Source organism: Halichoerus grypus, chromosome 12 (genome assembly GCF_964656455.1).
Source record: "Halichoerus grypus chromosome 12, mHalGry1.hap1.1, whole genome shotgun sequence".
Taxonomy (NCBI): domain Eukaryota; kingdom Metazoa; phylum Chordata; class Mammalia; order Carnivora; family Phocidae; genus Halichoerus; species Halichoerus grypus.
Window position 1 is genome coordinate 55,096,725 of NC_135723.1, and position 24,647 is coordinate 55,121,371.

The 24,647-nt window shown below is 34.3% G+C and overlaps 1 protein-coding gene across 1 annotated transcript in view; it reads right to left on the reverse strand.

The window, feature by feature from the left end:
- HYCC1 (hyccin PI4KA lipid kinase complex subunit 1) overlaps window positions 1-24,647 on the reverse strand; it is an 88,875-nt gene that overhangs the window by 19,495 nt on the left and 44,733 nt on the right. Inside the window, exons 3-10 of the mRNA XM_036078557.2 lie at window positions 22,454-22,555; window positions 16,401-16,580; window positions 15,477-15,557; window positions 14,749-14,864; window positions 14,262-14,357; window positions 3,961-4,077; window positions 736-823; window positions 77-236 (exon numbers count right to left, since the gene is read on the reverse strand). Coding sequence (XP_035934450.1) covers window positions 77-236; window positions 736-823; window positions 3,961-4,077; window positions 14,262-14,357; window positions 14,749-14,864; window positions 15,477-15,557; window positions 16,401-16,580; window positions 22,454-22,555 — 940 coding nt within the window. The remainder of the gene's footprint in view (window positions 1-76; window positions 237-735; window positions 824-3,960; window positions 4,078-14,261; window positions 14,358-14,748; window positions 14,865-15,476; window positions 15,558-16,400; window positions 16,581-22,453; window positions 22,556-24,647) is intronic.

Genomic DNA, 24,647 nt, shown 5'->3' on the forward strand with positions numbered 1-24,647 from the left:
GTATAGCACTGAAGGTAAAGACAAAAATGTGATAGAATCAATAATCCTCTAATTTGAAGACTTTTTTATTTCTTACCATGTCTTTTCCACCTATGACCTCTTATTGACATGCTGGTTACTGCATTTCTTGATATTCTAGAGGAAGTTGGTGTGATTTCAACTTGAATACACCTTGTACCCTCCTTACTAGATTTCATGGCACCATGAGGCAATGAAGCCTTTATGGCATTAGCCACCTAAGAAAAAAAATATATGGTTTAAGATGGGTATTAACAGATGTGTTACACCCTTACATAAAACAAAATGCCAAATTTTAACAGGTTTTTAAGAAGAATACTTTTCCAAGGTATTTCATAGGATGATATATAAATCCTTTAGAATAAGGAGTAAGAGCTCAGAAGGAAACTATAGTTAAAAATAATATGTAAATGATGAAATTTAAAATTCCAAAATATTGAACTTATGTTTCCAAATGCCTAATGCTAATTAATAAATGCAGCTCTATCATGTTAAGAAGAACATTCTTATAAGTTTAAAAGACTATTATCAGGTATCTAAGAAGTTAGCTTAATGAAATTCTCAAATTATATACACCTTTTCAAGCACAAAATTTTCCTAGTATAACAGAAGCATGAATCACTGAGTTTAATGACACTAATGCACTATGAATGGCTACTTCTCAATTTATAGTTCTAAATTGAGAAATTTTATTACATAAACAAGTGAGGCACCTACCAGCAATGGCTCTGGATATAATTCTAGCTGAGCTCTGTATATAATGTCATCCAATGCTTTTTGAGCTAGATCCCATTCTCCATTATAACTGTAAAATTAAATAAAGAAAGTAATATTATTTTCAATTAATTCTATATATTTGAACAAAATACAGTGAGAAACTGTTTACTGAGTAAAGTAATAGATCACATTAGCATTCCACCCTCCTCAAAAACATATTTTTATATCTTTGAATTCCTTTCAATTGTATCTGAAAGCCTATTAACAGCAAAGAAAATTCTATAGATATATATTTCTTCTCTAAAGAACATGTCTATTTATAGACCAGATATCAAAAAAGTGAGGCAATTTCAAAGCATTCTACACTTTTAAAGCAAGTCAGAGCATAATAAATTATATACCTTAGAATAATGTTCAGAATACTTTATGGTCAAATTATTCTGTAACTCCCACAGTTTTTAATGAGAATTTACAACTACTGTGGCTTACGGTATCTTAAATAGTTACGTCTTTGCATTCTGACAGTCATTTAGAAGTGTACATGATATATGTTGCAAATATCAGATATTGGGGGAAAAAGTGTGTATGCATATTAATTTTCAAAGATAAGGCCAAACTCTAAAAACTAGGTAAATGATAAAAATGGACAGAGAAATAATGTCTTGGTCATCTGCCAACAAAAATAAAGAAATGAATTATATCGAGAGTGCAAATGAGTCCTAAAAAATGGAAAGAGCATTGCTCCCACCCTAGAAATAAAGTCAGATAATCTATAAAATCATAGCGTTCCATTAATCCAGCAAGGAACTAAAATCACAACGCAGCCAAGTAGCCTGAAACCTAAGGGCAGACAGATGCCTCTAAAGAGAGATAGACCACAATGCAAGCAGGTAAGAAGACTTCAGCTAAGCTTTTAAACTGCTAAAAGCCCAGTATGGACCAGCATGAGTGTATAGAATCTCTAGGAGCAGATACAAAGGGAAGCTCACACCCAGTTACAAGTTCTTTTCCACAAACCTCCTCTAGGCACTCATAAGAAAAACTGGGGGCAAGGTGAGGGACCAGAGAAAGCTGCTCTTGGTAGTTCGGGCCTGAAGGAGAAGAGCAGCCACCTGAGCAAGAAAGGCCTGATGATCCAGCCAGACCTTTTTCTCATGTGAAATAAGTTTTAAAGCCTTTGGGGAAAGAGCAGCAAACCCTCTCACCCCAAGGGCAGAGGTGAAGACTGACTGTGGCTGTGAGGGAAAGAAAAAGAAAAAAAAAAAACCTCTACCTGTGGGAAAGGATCAGGAAACTGTCCTATGTTGAGACCACTAAAGGTCTCTTACCATTGGAGGAGGGACAGGACCACTGAAAAGCTACCCTCTTCCCCCAACCCCAGATACAGGGACATCGGTCCTGCTTATAAGTGATGCTGACCAGGACAACAGAGAACACCACTCCCCCCAAGCCCCCACCCAGGCCAGTACACATTCAGAAACAAGCAACGGCACTCTATTGCTGAAGGAGGGGAAAAGAACATGTAGAAAGACTGTTTCTTTGGTGCAGACACACAGGGAAAGCTAAAAGCAGAGAAGGAACGAGAATATTGAGAAAAACCCTCCAGCAATCCAGCTCACACCCTAACTGCCAGGTACCACGAGAGGAATCTGAAGTAGGTGGTACCATGAAGGTAACCATAGCAACCACAAAATCCAACCTCAGCTCACTCCTGCCTATAATAACTCCACTAGAAGCCTAGAAGAAAAGAGGCGTGCCATTTCCAGGCATAAATAATATTTACCTCAGCCACTACTGTTCTATCCATGAACAAAATGATAATCAATCAAATTTTACAAGGCACACAAAAAGCAAGAAGAAAGCAACCCACTGTCAAGAGACAAAGAACAACAGAACCAAATTCAGAAATGATTCAGATTTTATAGTTATCAGGGAAATTAAAATAATTATGATTAAAATATTAAAAGCTCTAGTGGAAAAGATGGAAAACATGTATGAACAGATGGTGATTTCAGCAGAGAGATGGGAACCATAAGAAAGAGTCAAATGAAAAGACTAGAAATAAAACACAGTAACAGAAATGAAGAACCCTGTCAGTGGGCTCATTAATAGACTCAACATCATCAAGAAAAGAATGAATGAATGTGAAGATAGGTCAACAGAAATTACTAAATCTGAAACACAAAGCAATAAAGACAAAAAATAAAACAGATCAGAGCATCCAAGAGCTGCAGGACAATATTAATGGTCTAACATGAGGGTCAATAAATTTTTTTCTTAAAGGGCTAGGTTATAAATATTTTAGGCTTGTGGGCCATACAATCTCTATTGCAACTACTCATCTCTGTCACTGTAGCACAAAATCAGCCATAGGCAATATGTAAACTGGTGTAAGCATATATTAGTAAAACTTTTAAGAAAATAGGCAGCAGGCCATATTTAGTCCAAAGATTATAAATTCTACCTTCAGTCAAGAAGCTTACAATCTACTAAGAAAAATTAAGGTATCAAATGAATATAATGCAAAGTATAATAAGATATGTGTAGTAGAAGATAGGGTTCAAAGAAAAATACTAGTATCTAAGGCATTAAGTAAGACTGAGCATTAATATTAGAAATTAATAATTAATAATAAACTACTTGTGATCAAAGAGGCTCTAAGATGTTTTTCAAGAGTTAAAATTTCTGGAAATGGAAAAAGGTCTTTATTGGGGAAAAAAAACTATTTGGAAATTACAACAACAAAAAAAAAGAGTAATGAAGAAAGAAACTGAGTATATGTGGGTGTTGCTAATTTTCATTCAAAGATAAAATGTTTTAGTTGGTAACAAATTCTTCAGAACATTAAGAGATATATTTTAAGTAATAAAACTATTAGCAAGATCTAGATTCATATTCGGGGTGCCTGGGTGGCTCAGTCAGTTAAGTGTCTCACTTTGGCTTAGATCATGATCTCAGAGTCCTGGAATCAAGCCCTGTGTCAGGCTCCCTGCTCAGCAGGGAGTCTGCTTGTCCCTCTCCCGCTACCCCTCCCCCTGCTTACGCTCTCTGTCACTCTTTCAAATGAATAAATAAAATCTTTAAAAAAAAAACATCTTGATTCATATTTTCACAAAAATATGCTGATTGTCTATCCAACAAGTTTATAATATAATAACAATAAAACAACAGACTATGATATTTCAAAGAGATCAAAGATTTACTTTGTATATTAAATAAACTTACAAGGCAAAATAAATCCCTGTTAACATTTGCACCATGAATCCTGAAGAAACTGGTATCCTGCTACTTATACCTTTGTATTTTCTTACATGTTGTCGGGGATAGCCACAAACACAGATTCTAGAAAAAAACAAAATAAATATATTTGTAAAATTGGTAAAAATTTAGGTAATTTATTTTTTAACATTTATAAGCCAATAATGTACTAGGTATGCTCTCATACAAACCTAACAGCTATGAAACACAGAATCTTTCCAAACAGAACATTTGCCTGTAACATTTTCCTGAGTAAGTGAAACTGGGGGACAAAATGTATAAAGCTAGAGGTATATTACTATATAGTAAGTGAACCAGATTCTCAGAGTTGCTTCACTAATTTCAGTCAATTCAATAATTAATAATTTTTAGTTACCATAAAACCCATTATATGAAACTTGGTATTATTTATCATAAATAGATCTATGATATGATCTTCTATTGCTGACAAAGTTCTTGACACAAATTGCAGGCTCCAAGAAAATACTCTAAAATTAGACTCAAGCCCCATATAATACATCATAATAAATTTCAGATAGATTGAAATTTTTAATGTTAAAAAGAAATAAAACATAAGCAAATCATTACATATTCTTTGCAAGTTTAAACATGACATCAAAGGTAGAATCCTAAAGAAAGACCAATAGATCTTACTAATTTTTTTAAAAGAAACTACCATGAACACAACTGAAATTCAAAGTATTTATTATAGTGAAGGATATTTAAGGAGTACTAACGTTAAGGTGTATTTACTATAGTAAATAGGAAGCCACCTAAAAGTCCAACACAGAGGACCAATTATATAAATAATTTAGGGAATACTATGAAACAATTAAACATGATGTTTAGATGGCAGGGGGAGAAAAACTGTAGAGAATAAAGCATGAAACCCACTCCCATTTTGTAATAAGCAAATAGGTGAATGTTGTTTGCCACAACAAAAAGATCATATACAAAGTCATAGAGTGAGATTATAGACTTATTTTCTTCTTTATATATATTTTCTAAATTTTCTATGATCAACATGCACTGCTTTTAAAATAATAAGTTTCTAATTTTAGTAAAACTAGGAAAGAGTTGTTTTCTCATAATGTGTTGTGGTTGATATAATAAACCTTCACTTAATATAGTACTAGTCAATAGACTGAATCTAAGCCTTCATTTAAACATACAAGTATACCACAGACCATTTCAAAAAAAGACCCTTGAGAATATCATTAATTCAAAGTAACTTTAAAGCAAAAATAAAAATTCATTTCATATTGAGAAGATCTTAGAACTCTTTAGAACCAAGAGTAAAAAGGAGCAGGGATATTTATGGACTGAATATTTGTGTTTCCCCCAAGTTCATATGCTGAAGCCCTAATACGATGATATTTGGTGGTGGGACCCTCGGTCTAAATGAGGTCACAAGGATGGGAGCCTCCATGGTGGGTTTAGTGCCCTTATTCAAAGAGGAAGAGAGACCAGAACTCACTCTCTGCCATGTGAAGGACATACGGAGGAAGGCAGTTTCCTGTAAGCCAGGAGGAGGGCCTTCACCAGGAATCGAATCTGCTGGTTACCTGACCTTAGATTGTTCAGCCAGAAGTGTTAAGAAATAAACATCTATTGTTTAAGCTACCTAGCCTATGGTATTTTGTTAGGGCAGCCTGAGATGACTAAAATAAACACTGAAAAAAAATTAACTGTATATGAAATAAAACCAACTTGAATTTTGTTTCATATTACAAATACTTATATCCAAACTAGACTAGAAACTCCTCTTATTATCTAAAAAAGGAAACTCAGAAAAATTTTTATTTTCTTACACCATATATACATTTATGATAGAGATGGTAGTAAGTAACAGAGAGCCAATATATAAAAGATAGGATTTTTTCAATTAATTCATTTATTCATTCAGTAAATATTTTTAAAGATTTATAATGTGTCAGACACTAGGAATATAGATGAAAGATGTAGTTCCCTCAGGGATGCACAATCTAATCATGGAGACTGTAGTAAACAAGTATCTGCAATGAATAAGTTACAGAGGTAGCAAAAGGAGAGAGTGGTAAACTCTAGTGGAAGAAGTAGATGGTCAGAGAAGGCTTCCTGGTGAAAATATAGGAATGGGAAAAAACAGAGAAGGATAAAACAGCATGACACCAAGGAGACTGGGACAATAATAGTAGGATAGAATGCTCAGACACTAGAAAATAACAGAGAAGCTAATTAGGGGTCAGATTATGGAGTATCTTATAACTTGCAAGGCTTTATCATGCAGGCAATGGAAAGCAACTGAATGTTTTTGTTTTGTTGTTTTAACAAGGGAGTGACATGATCAGATTGGTCTTTTGATAGTATCACTCAGGCTACATCGGAACAGTGTACTGAAACTGGAGGGGAGACTGTCAAAATATCCCATGAGGGAGATGAAGTAATTGTGGGGAGAACTAAAGAAGTAATTGTGGGGAGAAGGAGAAAGTCCCACCTAGGAAGTATAATCATGGGGTGAGACTGAAGAAACAAGAGGAGTGTATAATTATTACCACATTTAGTTTGGATAGCTGGCTGGATGGTAGTGGTATTAAATGAACTTGGACAAATAAGACCACTGTTTTGGAAGACACTGAGTTTCTGATATGTTGATTTGAAGGTATAGATGTTACTTTTGTCTGCCATGACCTCTCCCCCTGCCACCAATGTCTTCTATTAATAGCACCTCTATCCCTCTTACCTTTAGGAAATAGTCTTCTCCTATGTCGTCAAGTATAATCATGTGATTGTGCTATAAATAAAATAACAAAATTACCTGTGACAAAAGATCAATACCCTAACATCTATTTTTCCCTTCTTCCATTTAATAACATATATAAGGTACCTCTTCTCCACTCTCCCCAACCAATTTTAACTAGAACAATGGCTATCTACTAGAGATCACATTTCCTGGCCTTCCTTGCATCTAAGGGTGACCATGTAACTAGTTCTGGACACCAGTCTGCTAGCTGTAACTGCTAACTTAAAAGCAGTTGCATGCCTTCCACTCTCTCTTTCTCCCTGCTTGTAGGATATGGAAAGCAGATTAAAAATAGTGATCCATCACCATACAGACAAGGGTACCATCCTAGGGAATGGGAGAATCTCAACAAAAAAGGAGCCTGAACACCTTAGAAACAGAGCCAATCTACCCCCAGACCATCTACCAGCTTGGATTTTTATGTGAAAGAAAAAGAAATATCATTTAAGTTACCATTATTTATCTTTAAGAGCCAAACCAATATTTAAACCAATATTTAAGTACTCTTCCAATAACACTAACAAACATGACCCCAGACGGGTTTGTAGAAGCCTCAGGCTGGCAACATCAAAGTGTTTTTGCTGCCTGGTTTTTCACAGTAAAACTGGGAAAGGGGTTCTTTCTTCTGAGTTCATTAAAGGTAGATAATGTAAGTTTTTGGCTGCTTGTGGTCACTGTTCTTATCACACGGCGGAAACCTACTTACAGAAAAAAGTACAATGCCAACAGATGAAGATGAGATGAGAGCTGGGAGAGAACATCCAGGTAACAATTGAGCTTTTGGATCTAGTTGATACTGGGGCCAGTGCCATCCCTGCTCTTCCCAGGTAAAAAGAGCCAAAAAAATTTCCCTTTGGTATAATCTGGTTTTATGTAGATATCAGTTAGTTGCAGAAGGAGTTCTAACTTTTACAAGGTGTCTGTGGGACATCTTGATAGAGATGGCTACTGGATCAGATATATGGGTTTAGAAATCAGGAAATAAGTATAGGATTCAGGATAGAGGATATGGACAGAAAAATAAGTTATTGCTGTTAGTACACAATTTTTTTTAAAATCCAACTTTGCCATAGATCTAGAATTGTCAATCAACTTTTAAATTTACTTTAGGTAAGAACTAGAGAGACAATTCTCTCAAACACCAGCACACTTGCCAGATTCACAAGGGAAACAAGATTCCAGGTTCTCTGATTTTCTCTTCTAGCTACCCATAAGGAAATAAGCAGTCATCTGTTAGAGGCTGTACTAAAACCTTTATTCAGAAATGCAAAGGATTAGTCTTAGTCCTTCAGACTGCTATAACAAAATACAACAAACGGGGTGGCCCCCTCTTTAGGGTTATAGACTTTCCGTTGTATCCTCAATGGCAGAAGGAACAAGGGAACTTTGTGGCATCTCTTGGCTATGAGAGCACCTCCTAATATCATCCTAATACCATAACACTAGGCATTAAGATTTCAACATATGGGGCGCCTGGGTGGTTCAGTTGGTTAAGCGACTGCCTTTGGCTCAGGTCATGATCCTGGAGTCCTGGGATCGAGTCCCACATCGGGCTCCCTACTCGGTGGGGAGTCTGCTTCTACCTCTGACCCTCCCCCCCTCATGCTCTCTCTCTCTTTCTCATTCTCTCTCTCAAATAAATAAATAAATTCTTAAAAAAAAAAAGATTTCAACATATGAATTTTGGGGGGACACAAACATTCAGATCATAGCAGTTAGTTTTTTATAACTACTAAAACTTTACATATTTGTGGCAATTGACTGTAGGAATTTTGCATTTATCAATGTAAGACTTTTAAAAAGCAAAAACTGAATTATTTCCTTTAATCTTAGTTGTACTTAATGGATCATAAATCTGAAGTGGAAGAGATCATCTATTTTTCATTCATTCAACAAATAGTTACTAGGTTTCTACCATATGCCAGGCACTTCTCCAAACTCTGAGGACACTGCAGGGAACAAAACATCAAAGTTCCAGACCTCATGAAGTTCCAGCAGTTGACAGACTATATACCCAAATGAACAAACTAGGTAATTATAGTGTTATAAATGCTAATAGAAAATAAACTGGGGTAAGAAGGTACTACTTTAGAAAGATGGTCATGGAAGGCTTCTCCAAGGAAGTGACATCTGAGCTGAGACCCAAAATAATCTAGTCCTATCCAGCTGCATCATTAACTGATAATAGTGCCTCTTGACCCTCTTTTCTCCATTCCTTTCAATAATCAAGAATTCTCTGATTTACTCTTCAGTTCTCTGATCTATTTAAGGATATTCTTTTCTCAGAGATCCTTTATTGAGTTTAAATAAAATGCAGAACAAAATAAGAATATCAATGCCCTAGGAATGCCTGACTCCTCTGTTCATCAGAGGAGTATCCTTGAAGTTCTCTATTTTACTTTACAAATTCAAACATAGGGACTCAACCCTACAAAAGAGCAGTTGAGTGGTTTAAGTCCTATTTCTGTATTAAATTGACCTTTGGTCACATATAGATCTTTCCCAAATCCATAAGCCACATTAAAATAAAAATCCTTTTGGAAGGCATATTTTGTAAATACATTTCTGGGAGAAGTTCTAAGTATCAATTTTTAAGTGAGATAAACTCTCGCCATGATTCTCATTCTCTGTTAAAAGACTGTCTCATTCCCAGCCTAAAAGTAAACTTTTGAGATTGTTGTCAAAATATTTTGAGTTACAAATCACAAAATAATTGGAAGGCACAATTCCAGTGAGGCTAACTGGAGAGAGTATTTATTCATGAATATATCAGAACCTAAACTAGAAAAGAAAACAGATTAACTATTACCAGACCAACAGACCAGGAAGTAAAAACTAGCTGGAAAAAAGGGGAAAAAACACTTTTCTAATTTTTAACTTGAGAAATATTTAAAATTTGGTCCAGTTCTACTTCCTATCTATCTAGGTAACAGATACAGATATGAAATAAAACAAAACAATTTCAAATCTTCTTCCTTTTCTGCTCTGCTTTTTAAGCAGTGAGGAGAGGGAAGGTAAGGAGAAGTTTAGGTGATCAGAAAATAGGGAAGTAGGAAGAAAAAAGAAAATTGAATAATTGCCTATACAGTAATGGGCACTTTTCTGTTCTCTTGCTTTTGCTTTTTGAAATTAGGAGCTTAATAAAGCCTGAATCTTCTATCACTTTCCTCAAGAGAATACCACACACAGAAATTGTGCTCAAGTTGGAAGATAAGAGATTATTTTAATTGGGTTGTAAAGGATGGAGAAGATTTAGCTAGGTAAAAAAAAAAAAAATTTACAAACAAAATAAGAAATGAGAAGTCAACTATAGGTTCTTTCAACAAGGAATGATCTAGTTTAAGATATGCTCTAGAACTGTTGGTAGTAGTAGCAAACAGGTAAGAAAAAAAAAAGATGTTATGCATCCATAGTGAACATGTGTGTTCATCATTAGTATACAATATATAATAGCTGTCATTTATTGGATGACAACAAGGTGGCATATACTGTGTTAAGTGTATATATATACATATATAATATATTGATATATATTATATATAAAATATAATATAAATATATAGTTTTATCAGTCAGGAGAATTAATCCACAGAATGGTTTAATTGCACAAAGGGTACCCTTAATAGACAGATCAGAAGAAATCTGTTTAGGTGGTCAGGAAGGCTGATTTAGTAGTGAGGAAGGGGGCAGGGTTTCACTATAGGTACACAAGAACAAATACACTGATCAAGAATCCATAGTAGTACATATCCAAGTCAGTCAACTGGATGACTCACCAGGTAAATAAAATCAAGAGATTCCCTTAGACAATGGGAAAGAATTTAACTTACTAGCTTAGTACAGTTTCATCTTTAAAATTTATATTCCACAACAAAAGGCAAGATAAGCCATCTATTAAATAGCCTTGTATTAAAAGAGAAGTTAACAGTAAAAAAAGAAAATTATTTCCCACAGTTTAGAGAACTTCAGTATACACTAGCAAAGCTTATTTGCAGTATTGGTGGTTATATTTCTTTTAGGAGGGCCATATATAATGTTTACTACTAGCAAAAATAAAAACTTATTGACTAAAACTCATTCAGTCTAATTCTTGCTTCTTTTTAGGTCTCTTCTTCAAGTGGTCTGTATACGCCGTACAGGAGGAAAACAGCTATCAAGCTGGCCATAAGTCTGAATCAGGGAAGCAAAGCTTAAAGCAACCAAACAGATTTTTGCTGAGTAGAATGGATGTGTATGTATGCGTGGAGGGTGGGACGTGTCCAAGATTGTTTTAACTACTTCCACAATTCATTACAATCGGAAAGTTAAAGAATGAAATACATTTGTCACTGAATCTAACTCAAATATTCCATGAAATTTTTCTGGTTGTAATTATGTATCCTTTCTCCTAGATGATCTGGTCAATCATTTTGGCATAGTCATCAACAACCAAATCGAGCAGCAAACTAACACAACTGCCATGTGGCCAAAAGGCTGGATTAGCCATAAGACAGTGTGATGACTTGATTCTGCAGGAAAACCTGCACTAGGACTAAGATCATCAGGAAGCTCTTGTTCTTTAACTATCATAACCATTTATAACTTACTTGTGATCACAGTTCTGTAATCAGTTTTCTTTCCATAGATACAGACTAGGCTTTGCTTGATTAGATACAAGTGTTTTCTAATTCTTTTCTATTAGTTTTAAAAATGTACAAAATATCTTAATTAGAATATTTGATAAATGATTAAGGAAATGAGGAATTAAGAGAAATGAATAACTAGATTTTAAGCCATTGAGAACACAGTAATAGAGAATCAAAAAAAAAAAAAGCAAACTAAAAAAGACATGAATGGGGCGCCTGGGTGGCTCAGTCATTAAGCGTCTGCCTTCAGCTCAGGTCATGGTCCCAGGGTCCTGGGATCGAGCCCCGCATCAGGCTCCCTGCTCGGCGGGAAGCCTGCTTCTCCCTCTCCCACTCCCCCTGCTTGTGTTCCCTCTCCCGCTGTCTCTCTCTATTGAAAAATTAAAAAAAAAAAAAAAAAAAAGACATGAATGACAAATTTGAAGGAGTTCCTCTTCTATCACCTTCTGTGGCTTAAGAGTTAGCATTACTTAAAGAGCTTAAGTCTTTTGAATTACTTAGATCTCTTTCCTCCCTCGTTTTCTTACAGCTGGTGAACATTAAAATTTCTTTTTTTCAATTTTTCCTTGGCATAGAATTAATCTAATGTCTCTACTAAAATCTTCCTTGGCCAAAATCCTATAGCTAGTTTTCAATCTGTATTTCTCTTTGTTTTTAAAACCAGATATTACTTGTGTTTTTGAAGGATAACCCAGTTCCCCTGGTTAGTTAAAATTGGTATATTAGTAACTTTCTATCAAGAATGTGAAAGTAGGGTGCCTGGGTGGCTCAATTGGTTAAGTGACTGCCTTTGGCTCAGGTCATGATCCTGGAGTCCCAGGATCGAGTCCCGCATCGGGCTCCCTGCTCAGTGGGGAGTCTGCTTCTCCCTCTGACCCTCCTCCCTCTCATGCTCTCTGTCTCTCATTCTCTCTCAAATAAATAAATAAAATCTTTAAAAAAAAAAAAAAAGAATGTGAAAGTAATTATATTAGAGGGCAGTCCATAGGAGTCACACAGGACAGAAACCAGTGACACATGTTCTTTCCTAACTTTTCCATCAGTAGTTTCATGAAAACATCAATAGTCATTCTTATTTAGGAGGTTGTATTAGAACATCTATCTATATTAAAACATTAGAACTTCAAAGGTATTAGAACATTATTCCTGGGTCCTACCATGTAAGACACTGCTTTAGAGTAAAACCTGGGCTTTGTAGTGTGTTTTAAGTTCTACAGTAAAAGTTGCTGCATCAAGTTACTCCTTAAATAAATGTTTATGAAGGGCTGGTCCTCACACTCATTTTAGTCCATAACAAAGTTTTCACTGGACCATAGTGAAATAAGAAACAAGAAAAGCTAAACGTCCCATTTTTAACTTAGAAATTGTTGTCCCTCACTTCTACTCCCCCACCACACACCTCTTTTGGTGTTAAAATAGTCTCCCTTTTAGGGCGCCTGGGTGGCTCAGTTGGTTAAGTGACTGCCTTCGGCTCAGGTCATGATCCCGGAGTCCCGGGATTGAGTCCCACATCAGGCTCCCTGCTCGGTGGGGAGTCTGCTTCTCCCTCTAACCCTACCCCCTCTTGCGCTCTCTCTCTCACTCTCTCTCTCTCTCTCAAATAAATAAATAAATAAATAATAGTCTCCCTTTTGTTAAATAATGTTCACGGTATTTTATAATATGATAACTTGACAAATAAAAAGTTGGCAATGTTATGTAGATACCCCACCCACTCTAAATTTTTTGAAATTTTACAGATTTGTGAAATTCAACACTCTGGACACCTCTGCCTTTAAAGGATTTAAAATAAGAAACATGTTAGAAAGATTCAGTAAATGGGAGGGATGGCACATTGGTGCCATCTTCCAAGGTCTAGGAAATATAACTAAATTCTAATTCAGGAATCATCTGAAAGATTCTCCACTTCTCCACTTCTCTATTTCTCTAACAAGCCTCCTGCCTTGTTAATTCCTTTCTCTCTCTGGTCCTGCATGGTTTTCTATCCTATTAATATCAATTTCTGCTTTTCCTTTTGTTTTGTTTTGATTTAATTTCTACGTATCACTCTAGATACCCTCCCTCTTACTAACTTTCCAAAGTTCCATCTTCTAAATAAGTTGCCCAAATCTAAATTATTCTAAAAGCCTCTTAATTCCACCTTCCCCTTATTTACTTGTATTACCAAAGGCATTTTCTCTGTCTTCTGTTTTGTTTTCTTTTTTTCAAAGGTAATATGTTCATCATAGAAAATTTAAAGAATGACAAAAAAATCACACAGGAAAAAAATTAAAATGAACCATAATTCCACCAATTAGACATAAGTATTATTAATATTCTGGTCATACTCAGTCAATGCTGGAATCATACTATATATACTATCATTAAATACCTGTTTAAATCACAATTTTTAAATGTTTTTATAGTATACCTAGGAGACTATCGTAATTTATTTAAAAACCTCTTGGCTCAATTTTTTTTTAACAAGGAGAGTTTAAAAACAGTATCTCTTACTTGTTTCTTGGTACCAAATTAGAGCACAATAAAAATAAATAAAAACAAAGTAACAAACAAAATGGAAACCAACCACACGCCAAAAATCAAAAGGTCATAACAATTCCAACCTTTTAATTATATAGTATGATTCTTTTCTGATTAAATATTCCATTGAAATGTTATTCAGCTTTACCCTCTTCATTATGTTTTTTAGAACTGTCATTTATTGGGAGCTTTCTATATGTTGGCTAGGCTGAGCTTCATATTAACTTCTTGAATGTTTTAAACAAATGATTAAACAAAACAAGAGTAACTTAGATGTGTAACAAACTAGCAATCCTAGATTCATATATTTCAATATTAAAAACATTTGAATTTTTATTTACCTTGAACAAATTTGACACAATGATTGAAGAGAAACACTGGGCATGTAGGTTAAGGCAGCATTGTAACACAACAAAAGGAATGTTAATACTTCAAACCTAAAGACAAACCAAAAGAATATTTACAAATCTTTAGAATTCTAAGAAGTCAACCATAATTAGGCAGGCATTATGGAAAGATATTATCTTATAGAATAGACCCATACAATATAACCATATCAATAACAATACAAAACTAAAAAGAAAAAAAAAAAGACTTCTCAAATCACAGTCATCTGAAAATTATCTTAAAAATTCAATGTTCCAGATAACATGTGAATCGAAGTATAAAGTAACAAATCGTGAAAATGTGTTTTTCTCTTGTATAAAATGACCAAATATTTTTTTTAAGTGTTACATACAGCTCATTAAACATTATTTATAAATCTACCGAAATAATTTTTTAAAAAATCAGCATGGTAGGATAGTAGGTTATGTCTCCACAGTATACCTATTCTGTGCTGTCAGCATCTCCCTTTGGGGGTGAGGTCCACTGTACACAACTTTTGACAAACCATGCTGGGATAGTGCACTCTCAGTCAGAGCCATGGACCCAATGCTGGAAGGCTAGAGACATTTGAATAAAGAAGAAAAAGCCATTCTATTGAAAATGTGATATTAAGAATATATAAACCACTAAGAACGATTGCCATGAACATCATATATCTTAAAAATATTGTGACTGTGTACTAAATTTTCTGCTCAAAGATTTAACAATTAATTAAAAACCAAACCACAAGTAGAAATAAAATTAGTTTAACTTCAAAAATTCTACACCAATACTGGATGATGTATGGAATTGTTGAATCACTATATTGTGCATACATAACACTGTATGTAAACTATACTGGAATTAAAATAAGAACTTAAAAAAGTTCTACCCCAGAAATACATAATTGTCACATACAAAAATATTAGACTAGTTTTATCCATCAGAAGGAGAGAAATATTTCAAAATGAGTATTTTCAATAGATTTCTTAAACAATCAGATTTTAAAGTTTTATGATTCTGATTTCTCATTTCACTTTGGGAATAGTAAATACCTTGCCTGGTGTTTTATACTTTTTCAGGTACTAATAAATTAATAAACTTTGGGGGGATCTAAATAACCAGACCCTAATTTATAGCAACTTCAAATCTTAGAACCAAAATATTTACCTTGATAAAATGTCACTTACTTCATGATATACAGATGGTTTGGATAAAGATGGAATCGTAAAACTCAATACTTTGCTATGTCCCTGTTTGTCAACTATTTCCTATAAAAGTGAAAAAAAATCTTAAAATATTTATTTTTTACACATAAGTTTAAAAGCTAACTATAAACTGTTAATCTAAAAAAATGACCTGAAAGGAAAGAAATTTTAAAGTCAACTAAAATCATAAACTATGATAATCAATTATTAATTATTTATAAATACCAGGAGTTAACCTTCCTCTTTAAAATATAAGTAACATAGGATAGCTGAAATAGAGATGTGTAGTGTCTTAATAATCACTGGTTTTCCTTATGTAAAAAGTTACATTTTCTAAATCAATTAACATAGTTATGAAATATGTCAAGAAAAGGCCCTTAAATTTCTTTTCCTTTTTAAAAAGTACAAACCTTAACTATCTAGAATACCATACTAATCAATACACAAAGAGTAATCAAAACTATCTGTTAAATCAATGGTATGAATTCTGGAGACAGTCCAGATTTTATGAAATTATTAGTGGTATCTATCAGACTAGATCTTTTCTCCCAAGCTTTTTGTGAAGGTCACTAAAAGACAATTTATAGACAATAGATTTTAAATTTGAAAAATTTTAAATTCAACACTGATATTTTTAGATACCTCTATAAAAGAACCAAAATGGTCTGATTTTCAGTTTTCAACCAATCCAAAAAGGTATATTTACATAATTATATGTATGCCTGTATGGCCTTCAACCTCCATAAAGTTATTTTTTAGGAGAATGAGCTATGTACCATTTGATGTATGAAAAACAAATATTAGCTTTACTAAAATGAAAAGTAGTTGATATTATGTATTCACTTTTGCTGAAAAGGTTATATATTTGCTCTTGGCAAACATTTGTTAACTGCATTAAATACAAACCAAATTGTAAACCCCTAGAAGAAGAGCTTCAATACATCCACTGCTATGCACATTTCTGCTGGCTGAGACCGCAAGGTAGCACCAAATCAATTCTGGAAGAAACTGCAGTGTAAATCGAAGCAACTGCTCTTCTCCACTGCGATAGAATTCAAAGAGCTGGTGACAGACAGGTTCTAGCAACTGGAAAAAAGACGAAGTGTTAATTCAAGGGTTAGACTGTATTTGAATGACACTGACATATGAAATAAAAATGGTTTTCCCTGATTGGTAATTACTGAAATATATAAATGTTTTTATTTTTTTGGAAGCAAAACTATTCACTGCTAAGCTATTTAGCAAACCTTTGAAAGTTTACTTCTACTGGAAGGCCAAACAGTTCAAAATAAATGTATTTGGAAGCACCTGTAAACTTTAAAATAATCTATAACTCTAAAGTGGTACTGTTATTTATACCATATCTTTTTTAACTTATTAAAATAGCTATCTTCCTGATAAAACATGCCAATATATACATGATTACCTACAGGGTTGGAGAAATTGAAATGGGAATCCTAGGTAGTTATCATCACATCACCCTCCTGAGCTTATAATTAGGCAGCATCCGACAGCAATGTGTGTGAAATAGCTGAATAATTACAGCACCCCTACATCTAGATCCCTATTGTAACTATGATACATTGCCCCTGGATAATCTAAACATTGCTGTCATTTTATTTGAAACAAAATCTGGAGTTATCTATAACCTTTTCCTCTCCCACCACAGGCCAGTATTACCCAGTTAATAGAGATAACTGTATCTATATCACAGACATTTTTTTTAAATCAGAAAGTTAACATAAGAGACTCTTACACGTAAGTATTATCTTTAAGCATATACAATGATCACACACAAGTCATAAATATGTGAAGAGATTCACAGGGTACTAATTTTTTAAGACATCAGGCTGTTATATTTTCAATGAACTAGAGTTCATTTACTTCACTAACTTAGGCAATAGATTTAAGTCAACTTACTAAACAAATTTTCTACTTCCAGTAATTGTAATAAAAAGAAACTAACGTACAGTGGATGTTCTGATTTCAAACATGCTAAATATGTAAAGTATACTGGTTATAATTAAAGTCAGTATTATTTATACAAGGTGTAGTGAAAGTTACACTTCAATAAACATTAAGCCAAACTAGGCTTTCCTATTGAAAAATTATCTAACTTCTGGGTGCCTGGGTGACTCAGTTGTTAAGCATCTGCATTTGGCTCAGGTCGTGATCCCAGGGTCCTGGAATCGAGCCCTGAGTCAGGCTCCCTGCTCTGTGTGGGAGGCCTGCTTCTCCCTCCCCCACTCCTCCTGCTTGTGTCCCCTCTTCTTGCTGTGTCTCTCTCTGTCAAATAAATAAATAAAACCTTTAAAAAAAAAAAAGGAAAAGAGAAAAATTATCTAACTTCTGACAGTTAAGGAATATTTTTTTCACTCCCATAATGGTTGTCAGAGGGCAACAGATGTCTACTGTGGCATGGTAAGGGTAATAGGAAAGTGGATGGCTAGAGGCAAAGTAACCCCATTCACAGATAAGGAGATGTTTTTAAAGTAGGAATTTGGAATAACTGGGTTGGGGGTGGTAGGAAAAAAGAAAAACTGGCAGGGAAATGGTCAGCTTTCAGAGTAGAGTCTTCAAAATTTCTTTGTGGACCAATGTCAGCAATCTTGTATTGTTGTATAACAACCCTAATCTTTAAATACCTGGGAAAACTTTGGTTAAATCAATTGATATAACTTAACAAGTATTTGCGAAATTATGAAATCTTATGTTGAAAATTTATTCAATAGTCTTCCTGAAACATAATCAATTTTAATCAAAACACCCTCAAAAGGTCGTATAACCAATTTAAAATCCAAAATTAAAAAAAATTAGAAGAGTTTTGGCTTTATGAAAGCAGAACCAAATGAAGACAGCTTCAAAGGGGTGGAGAAATCATTATGTTATGATGAGGTTAGATAACATTATGCATGTCAAACCAAGAGAGAGAAATACCAGTATCTGTGTGGTGTTTTATAACTTGCCAAGTACTTTCAAAGTACTTGAACTGTTCAATTCCCACACCATTGTAGGGTAGAATATCATTATCCATACTTCTTACATAAGGAAATTGAGACAAAGAGGCTATCTACTATGGCCAAAATTATGCAGCTCACAGAGGTCAGACTGGAGCTAACATGTTTTGACTCCTTTACAAACATACCTGAAAAATATCAGAAAAGCAATGAAAAATATATCACGTAGGAAATACAGGCAGTATTTGACTTATCTAACTTGAATATATTTGAGACAAACAATGGAGCATTAGAACATGTTGTGTTACTAGTGTTTGATTTGAATGTATGTATGTAGTTTCTCACTGACATATCTGGTGGGTAGATTTTACAGTACTGTTAAGAGAGAACTGCTTCTTAAATATATTTTCAGGTATTAAATGGGTTTTTTATGGGTCTAATGAGAACCTAATCATCATGTACCTTCTTTCCATTCTAAAATACATTCTGGATTCTAAAACAAGTAAGTTACAAATAAACTTTTACAAAAATCCATTTGTAAATAAGAAGTCTTTATCCTAAGAGAGAAATGTGACATAAAATTGCCTTTGAATGACTAAAGCAGGGATAGAAGTTGGGGAAGAGTTAAGTTTGCATAAATTTAGAAGAAAATATTGCAAGTTAATTTTTTTACATTGAACTTTACTGAGGAACATAGGTAGGAAAAAGATAGAGAAAAGTTGGAAGGACACCACTATTTAGGTGCCAGTACCCACTGAATGATCTCTCCATACTCTGGGCTCCCTATGCCTAGAATACCAAAGAGACTTTATGTGGCTCTTTCACAAACAGCTGGTTTCATAACACACTTGAGCTCTGTTAGCCTCTAATCATATGCCTGTCTTAAAGTTACAGTCAATTAAAAGGACAAGTCAAGCAAACTGCATTGTACCCATAAACTGCCTCTACAATTTCTTGAACATACCACACATTTTCTATCTCAGGGTCTTGGCATTTACTATTCCCTCTCCTGGAAAACTCTTGCCCCTAGTTTTATTTTTCCCCCTAATTCATTCAATACCTTCTGAATCTCAATACATACTCCCCCTACCCCACTTTATTTTTCTTCATAGTTTTATCACCAACCAACACTATATTATACATTTAGGTTTTTGCTTAATGTCTATCTCACCTACCAGAATACAAGAATACTTCTAATCCAGAAGATCAAGAATTTAGTCTATTTTGTTCACTGCTACATTTCTAAGTGATTTCTGGCACATTGTATGGGCTCAATAAACGCTTATTAAATGAAATAAACTGAATAATGAAAAAGTACTATTAATAAAATCCAAATAACAAATTTGTTGAACTTCAAGTAACAACCAAACCATGTCCCAAATTTCAAAAATGCCAAAAGACAATGGATAATATCAACATTTTAGGAATATCACCAAATTAAAATTACAAAATATTCTAAAGAGAAAAAGGAGGGTTATGATATTAAAGTATTTACACAGTTATATTTTAGAAGCACTTCTAAATATTTTTTTTAAGAATTGAGTTGTGCTTTTTTTTTTTTTAAGATTTTTATTTATTTATTTGGCAGAGAGAAAGACAGCGAGAGGGGGAACACAAGCAGGGGGAGTGGGAGAGGAAGAAGCAGGCTTCCTGCTGAGCAGGGAGCCCGATGTGGGACTCGATCCCAGGACCCTGGGATCATGACCTGAGCCGAAGGCAGACGCTTAACGACTGAGCCACCCAGGCGCCCCAAGATTGAGTTGTGTTTTAAGAATACAGAATACACAGTGTCTTTAACACACGAATCAAGCTAAAAACATAAAACAAACTTACATGTAAAACTTCCTAAACTAGTGTTTCTAAAAGTGTGGTCCATGGACCAAAGACTATCCACAAATGTTACCAGTGCCCAACAATGTAAATACAGAAATTGGAAACATTTAGAACCACTTACAGCAACTTGATATTGCTGCAACATCCAAGTGGGTAATCAGCAGACTTACTGAACAGGATATAGTACAGATCAGTTAGGGGTTATCAAATTCATGTGGTACTTCACATATGATGTGATTTGCACGTTCATCATGTGCATTAAGTACACATATTGGTCTGTGACAGACTGAAATTTTTTAAAAAACCGGTCCTTCACCACAAATACTTTGAGAAATACTGTTCTGAACCACGAGAGCTGTATTCACTTTGAATAAAAGAAATGCTATGAACCAAACTAGTCTATCAGAAATTTACCTTACAAACTATATCCAAAGTAGGCTGGTTAAAACACCCTTCATCACAGGATAACTTTTAAGACTCTCAAAATACTAAATACTAAACAGTAAATTAGGAACAAGATTTAATTTGTTTAAAAAAATAAAGCATATACCTATACTTATTCTATTTGGTGAAATAATTCTCAAACATGTAAAACTTTAAAATACCTTCCACCCAAATACTTTAAAAACTAACACCCTTCAAGAAAACAAGCTTCCTACACATACTATACAAATTAAAAAGCTTTGGAGAGTAGGAAGGGAGAAGCAAAATATGATTGTTTTATTTAGTTATTCCAGGTAAAGTTTTGGGCTTGTCAATTTCATCCCTAGTCTTTTCTTCAGCCTGTAAAAATCATGATGTACTTTATAGCATAATCAGTAGAAGCTGGGTTTTTCTGGAACCCCTTCCCAAAGAGGTTAACTACTCAAATAACAATAGACTATAGTTTTGAGAGCTTCATCCAAAAGGCACAAAGATCTACATAGGACCGGACTCAGGGTATAAGTTATTTTACCACCAAATAATAACATTAGTGGTATTAGAGCTGTCATGTGATCTACCAAACTTAGATACCAAAAAAACTACACACCTCATATCGCGCTCCCCTCTACTCCACCTCTTTCCATTCTCAACAGCTCCCTCCTAGGCTATTGTCCTAGCATCTGTTGCTTTCAATTTTTCCATTCTCCAATCTATTCTCCACATAGCCAACTTCCTGAAACAATAATCTGATCAAGTCATGCCTTCAGTGCAAAAAAGAGTCTAAACTGCTTATGATGGAATTCAAGGCTCACCATGGTTACAGCCTAAACCAATCTTTCCAGCTTCAGTTCAGTACCAGTCTTATTCTCTTGTTAACTATTGCATTAGCCTATTCGCTTTTTTCCAAATACCATGTCTTTTATTTTCCACACTATTTCCAATCCTTTTCTATTTCTACTATGAATGGTGGGGTTTGTAAACACCAGAATCTGGAGTATAGATTATGTTATCACCTTCAAACTAAATTTTCTTCCTGAAAAAAAAGAAAAGGAGACGGGGGCAAGAGAAAAGAAGTAAGGACAGAGAAACACCAGCTGGACCAAACTACTTGCCATTCCTTAAATGTTTTGCATTTTCTCAGGCCTCCATATACTAACCCAACTATTTGCAATGTCCTTTCACCTTGCATACCTGGAATTGTGCATATCCATGTAGGCATTGCCTTGAATGCATGTATTTACTTATTTTCTCTCCCTTTCTCCTTGCAGGATAAAGACCATGTGTTACTTATCTTTGAATTTCTATTGCCTAGCATTGTAGCTGGCTCATAATGAGCAAACAAATATTTGTTGAATCAATCAATACATATAATGGCCCTGACTTTGTAGGCTACCTCTAACAAGATAGATAGAGAAACAGACAAACAGATAGAATAAGAGGAGGAACATATTCAGAGATGGCTTTTAGAATATGGTAATAATTCTATTTCTTGGCCTAGGAGATGGTACAGTGAAGTTCATTTTATTATAGTTCTTTTTTTCACTCTACCATTTTTTGAACATACAGTATTCTACTCTTACCCCTCCACCCATTTCTCAAATGTAATGAGATAAACAATCCATAATATATATTAAAGTTCTTTAAACATATAGTTTTTCTTACTCTTTTATATATATATTTCACAATAAAAAATTAAAAATCAATCAACTGAATGCTACTAGCATAATAAACTGTAAGAGTACTTACCTCACTTTGTGGCTCCTGGATAACTTTATACAGAGATGAGACTAAAGAACTCTTGTCTTTCAAATTTGTGGCATAATTTGATAAAGATGTTTCTGGTAGTGTCTAAACAAATTAAAAAAAAAAAAGATTTTATTTTTATGAAATGTCCTGAATAAGCAAACCCATAAATAGAAAGTAGATCAGTTGTTGCCAGAGATTGGGGGGAGGGGGAATTGTGAGTGACTAATAGGTATGGAGTTTCTTTCTGGTGTGATGGAATTAGATGCTGGTGTTAGTTGCACAACACTGTGGCTATACCAAAACCCACTATATTTTCCCTCTAAAACAATGAATTTTATGTCATGTGAATTATATCTCAACAAAAAATATATTTAATTTTCTTATCATCAACAGGGATACAAATTAACATTAACATTTCAACTTTCAGGTTAGAAATAGGATGCAAAACATGTGTAAAGCCAGATATATATTTTTTGTAGCATTATATAAGTTACAAGTCTCATTAATGGTATTGATTTTATTTCTTAATAAACATGTTGTATAAGGATCGAATAACATTTCAAACCTTAAAGCCACAGATCATCTATCAAAGTAACTCCTGAGTTACATATAGTGACTATTAAGTTAGGAATTGGGGGCAAATTTTAGACTTCTCAGAACTGGAGAAAAAGAGAGCCACACTACCATCAAACTAGTTTTCCTAATGCCACTTAAAATATGGACAGCTTGCCAGCACCATCCATTCAGAAAAGACACCATGACCAGAGATAAAACTCCAGTCAGACAGTTATGGGTAAAAATAGTAGGGAAATCTGAAAAAAAAAACAACCAAAACCAAAACACTTCATTATAACAAATGATAAAAACATACCCTTCTAGAGTACATCCCTTCCTTAATATCTGTCTCCAAGTCATTATTTTTTCTCATGCAAATTACTTCAATCAACAAATATTAACCCTGCAGTAGATATAATATCTCAAGATATTGCTAATAGTCATTCCAAGATATACACTATTTCTTACATGTCCCATCTCCTAGTATTTCATAATTTAAAACAGTTATGGTTAATGTACATAGGTGTACATGTGCATAAACAGACACAGAAAATTAAACAGCATAAATGTTTATACTAAGGATATATGATTCATTTTTACTTTACCATGAGCTCCTTAAGGGCAAGAACTATCTTATCATCTCTCCATCCATGGCACTCAGCATAAGGCCTCATACTCAAACCTTTGCTGAAGGGATTTATTAGAGATGAACAGAATAAGAAATAAACACTGCCACTGTTCACACTTCAGTAGATTCTTTAAAAATAGGTCACACTTCATCGTAAGATATATAATTGAATAGATTCTTTTTTTAAGTCAATAAGATAGTTTCATTTACCAGAATGGTAAGTAAATGTGAACTATCTGGAAAACTTCCACCATTCTCCAGAGTAAAAAAAAAGTTTCACTGCAACTGCTTACTAAAGAGGAGATTAGGGCATTCTTCAATATTTCAAAAGCATGTAACAAAAGATCTCCAGGCAACATTTCATTTCCGTTATTTGATCAAGAGTAACCTAAGACTAGGGGAATTTATATAAAAGGGAATTATGGTCAAATAAACAACAGATTTTTAACTCCCTGAATGGAAATGAACCTGACTTATATATAAAACATACTATTACGTGTGTGTGTGTGGGTGTGTCTGTGTTTGTGTGTGTGTCTAACTAGAAATTTTAAAACTAAGTGAATTGAAATATAAATCTTAAAAAAATGATTAGTGAATAGAAAGATTATTATAATATTACATATACTATGTAGGCTAAAACCGTAACATTCATTAAAAATATGAATTACAGGGGTGCTTGGGTGGCTCAGTTGGTTAAGCGTCTGCCTTCAGCTCAGGTCATGATCCCAGGGTCCTGGGATGGAGCCCCGGGATGGGCTCCCTGCTCAGCAGGAAGCCTCCTCCCTTTCCTCCCCGCTCGTGCTCTCTCATACTATCTCTGTCACTATCTCTGTCTCTCTCTCTCTCACATAAATAAATGAAATCTTTTTTAAAATGTGAATTACAATTTTCAGTTTATGTACCAATTAACCCTCATGAGGTGAAATATTTTCTGTGAAACAGCCTGAAGGCAAAAGAATAGCTCTTCTCTGAAAATACCTGGGCCTAGGACACTATGCTGCTAAATTTGAG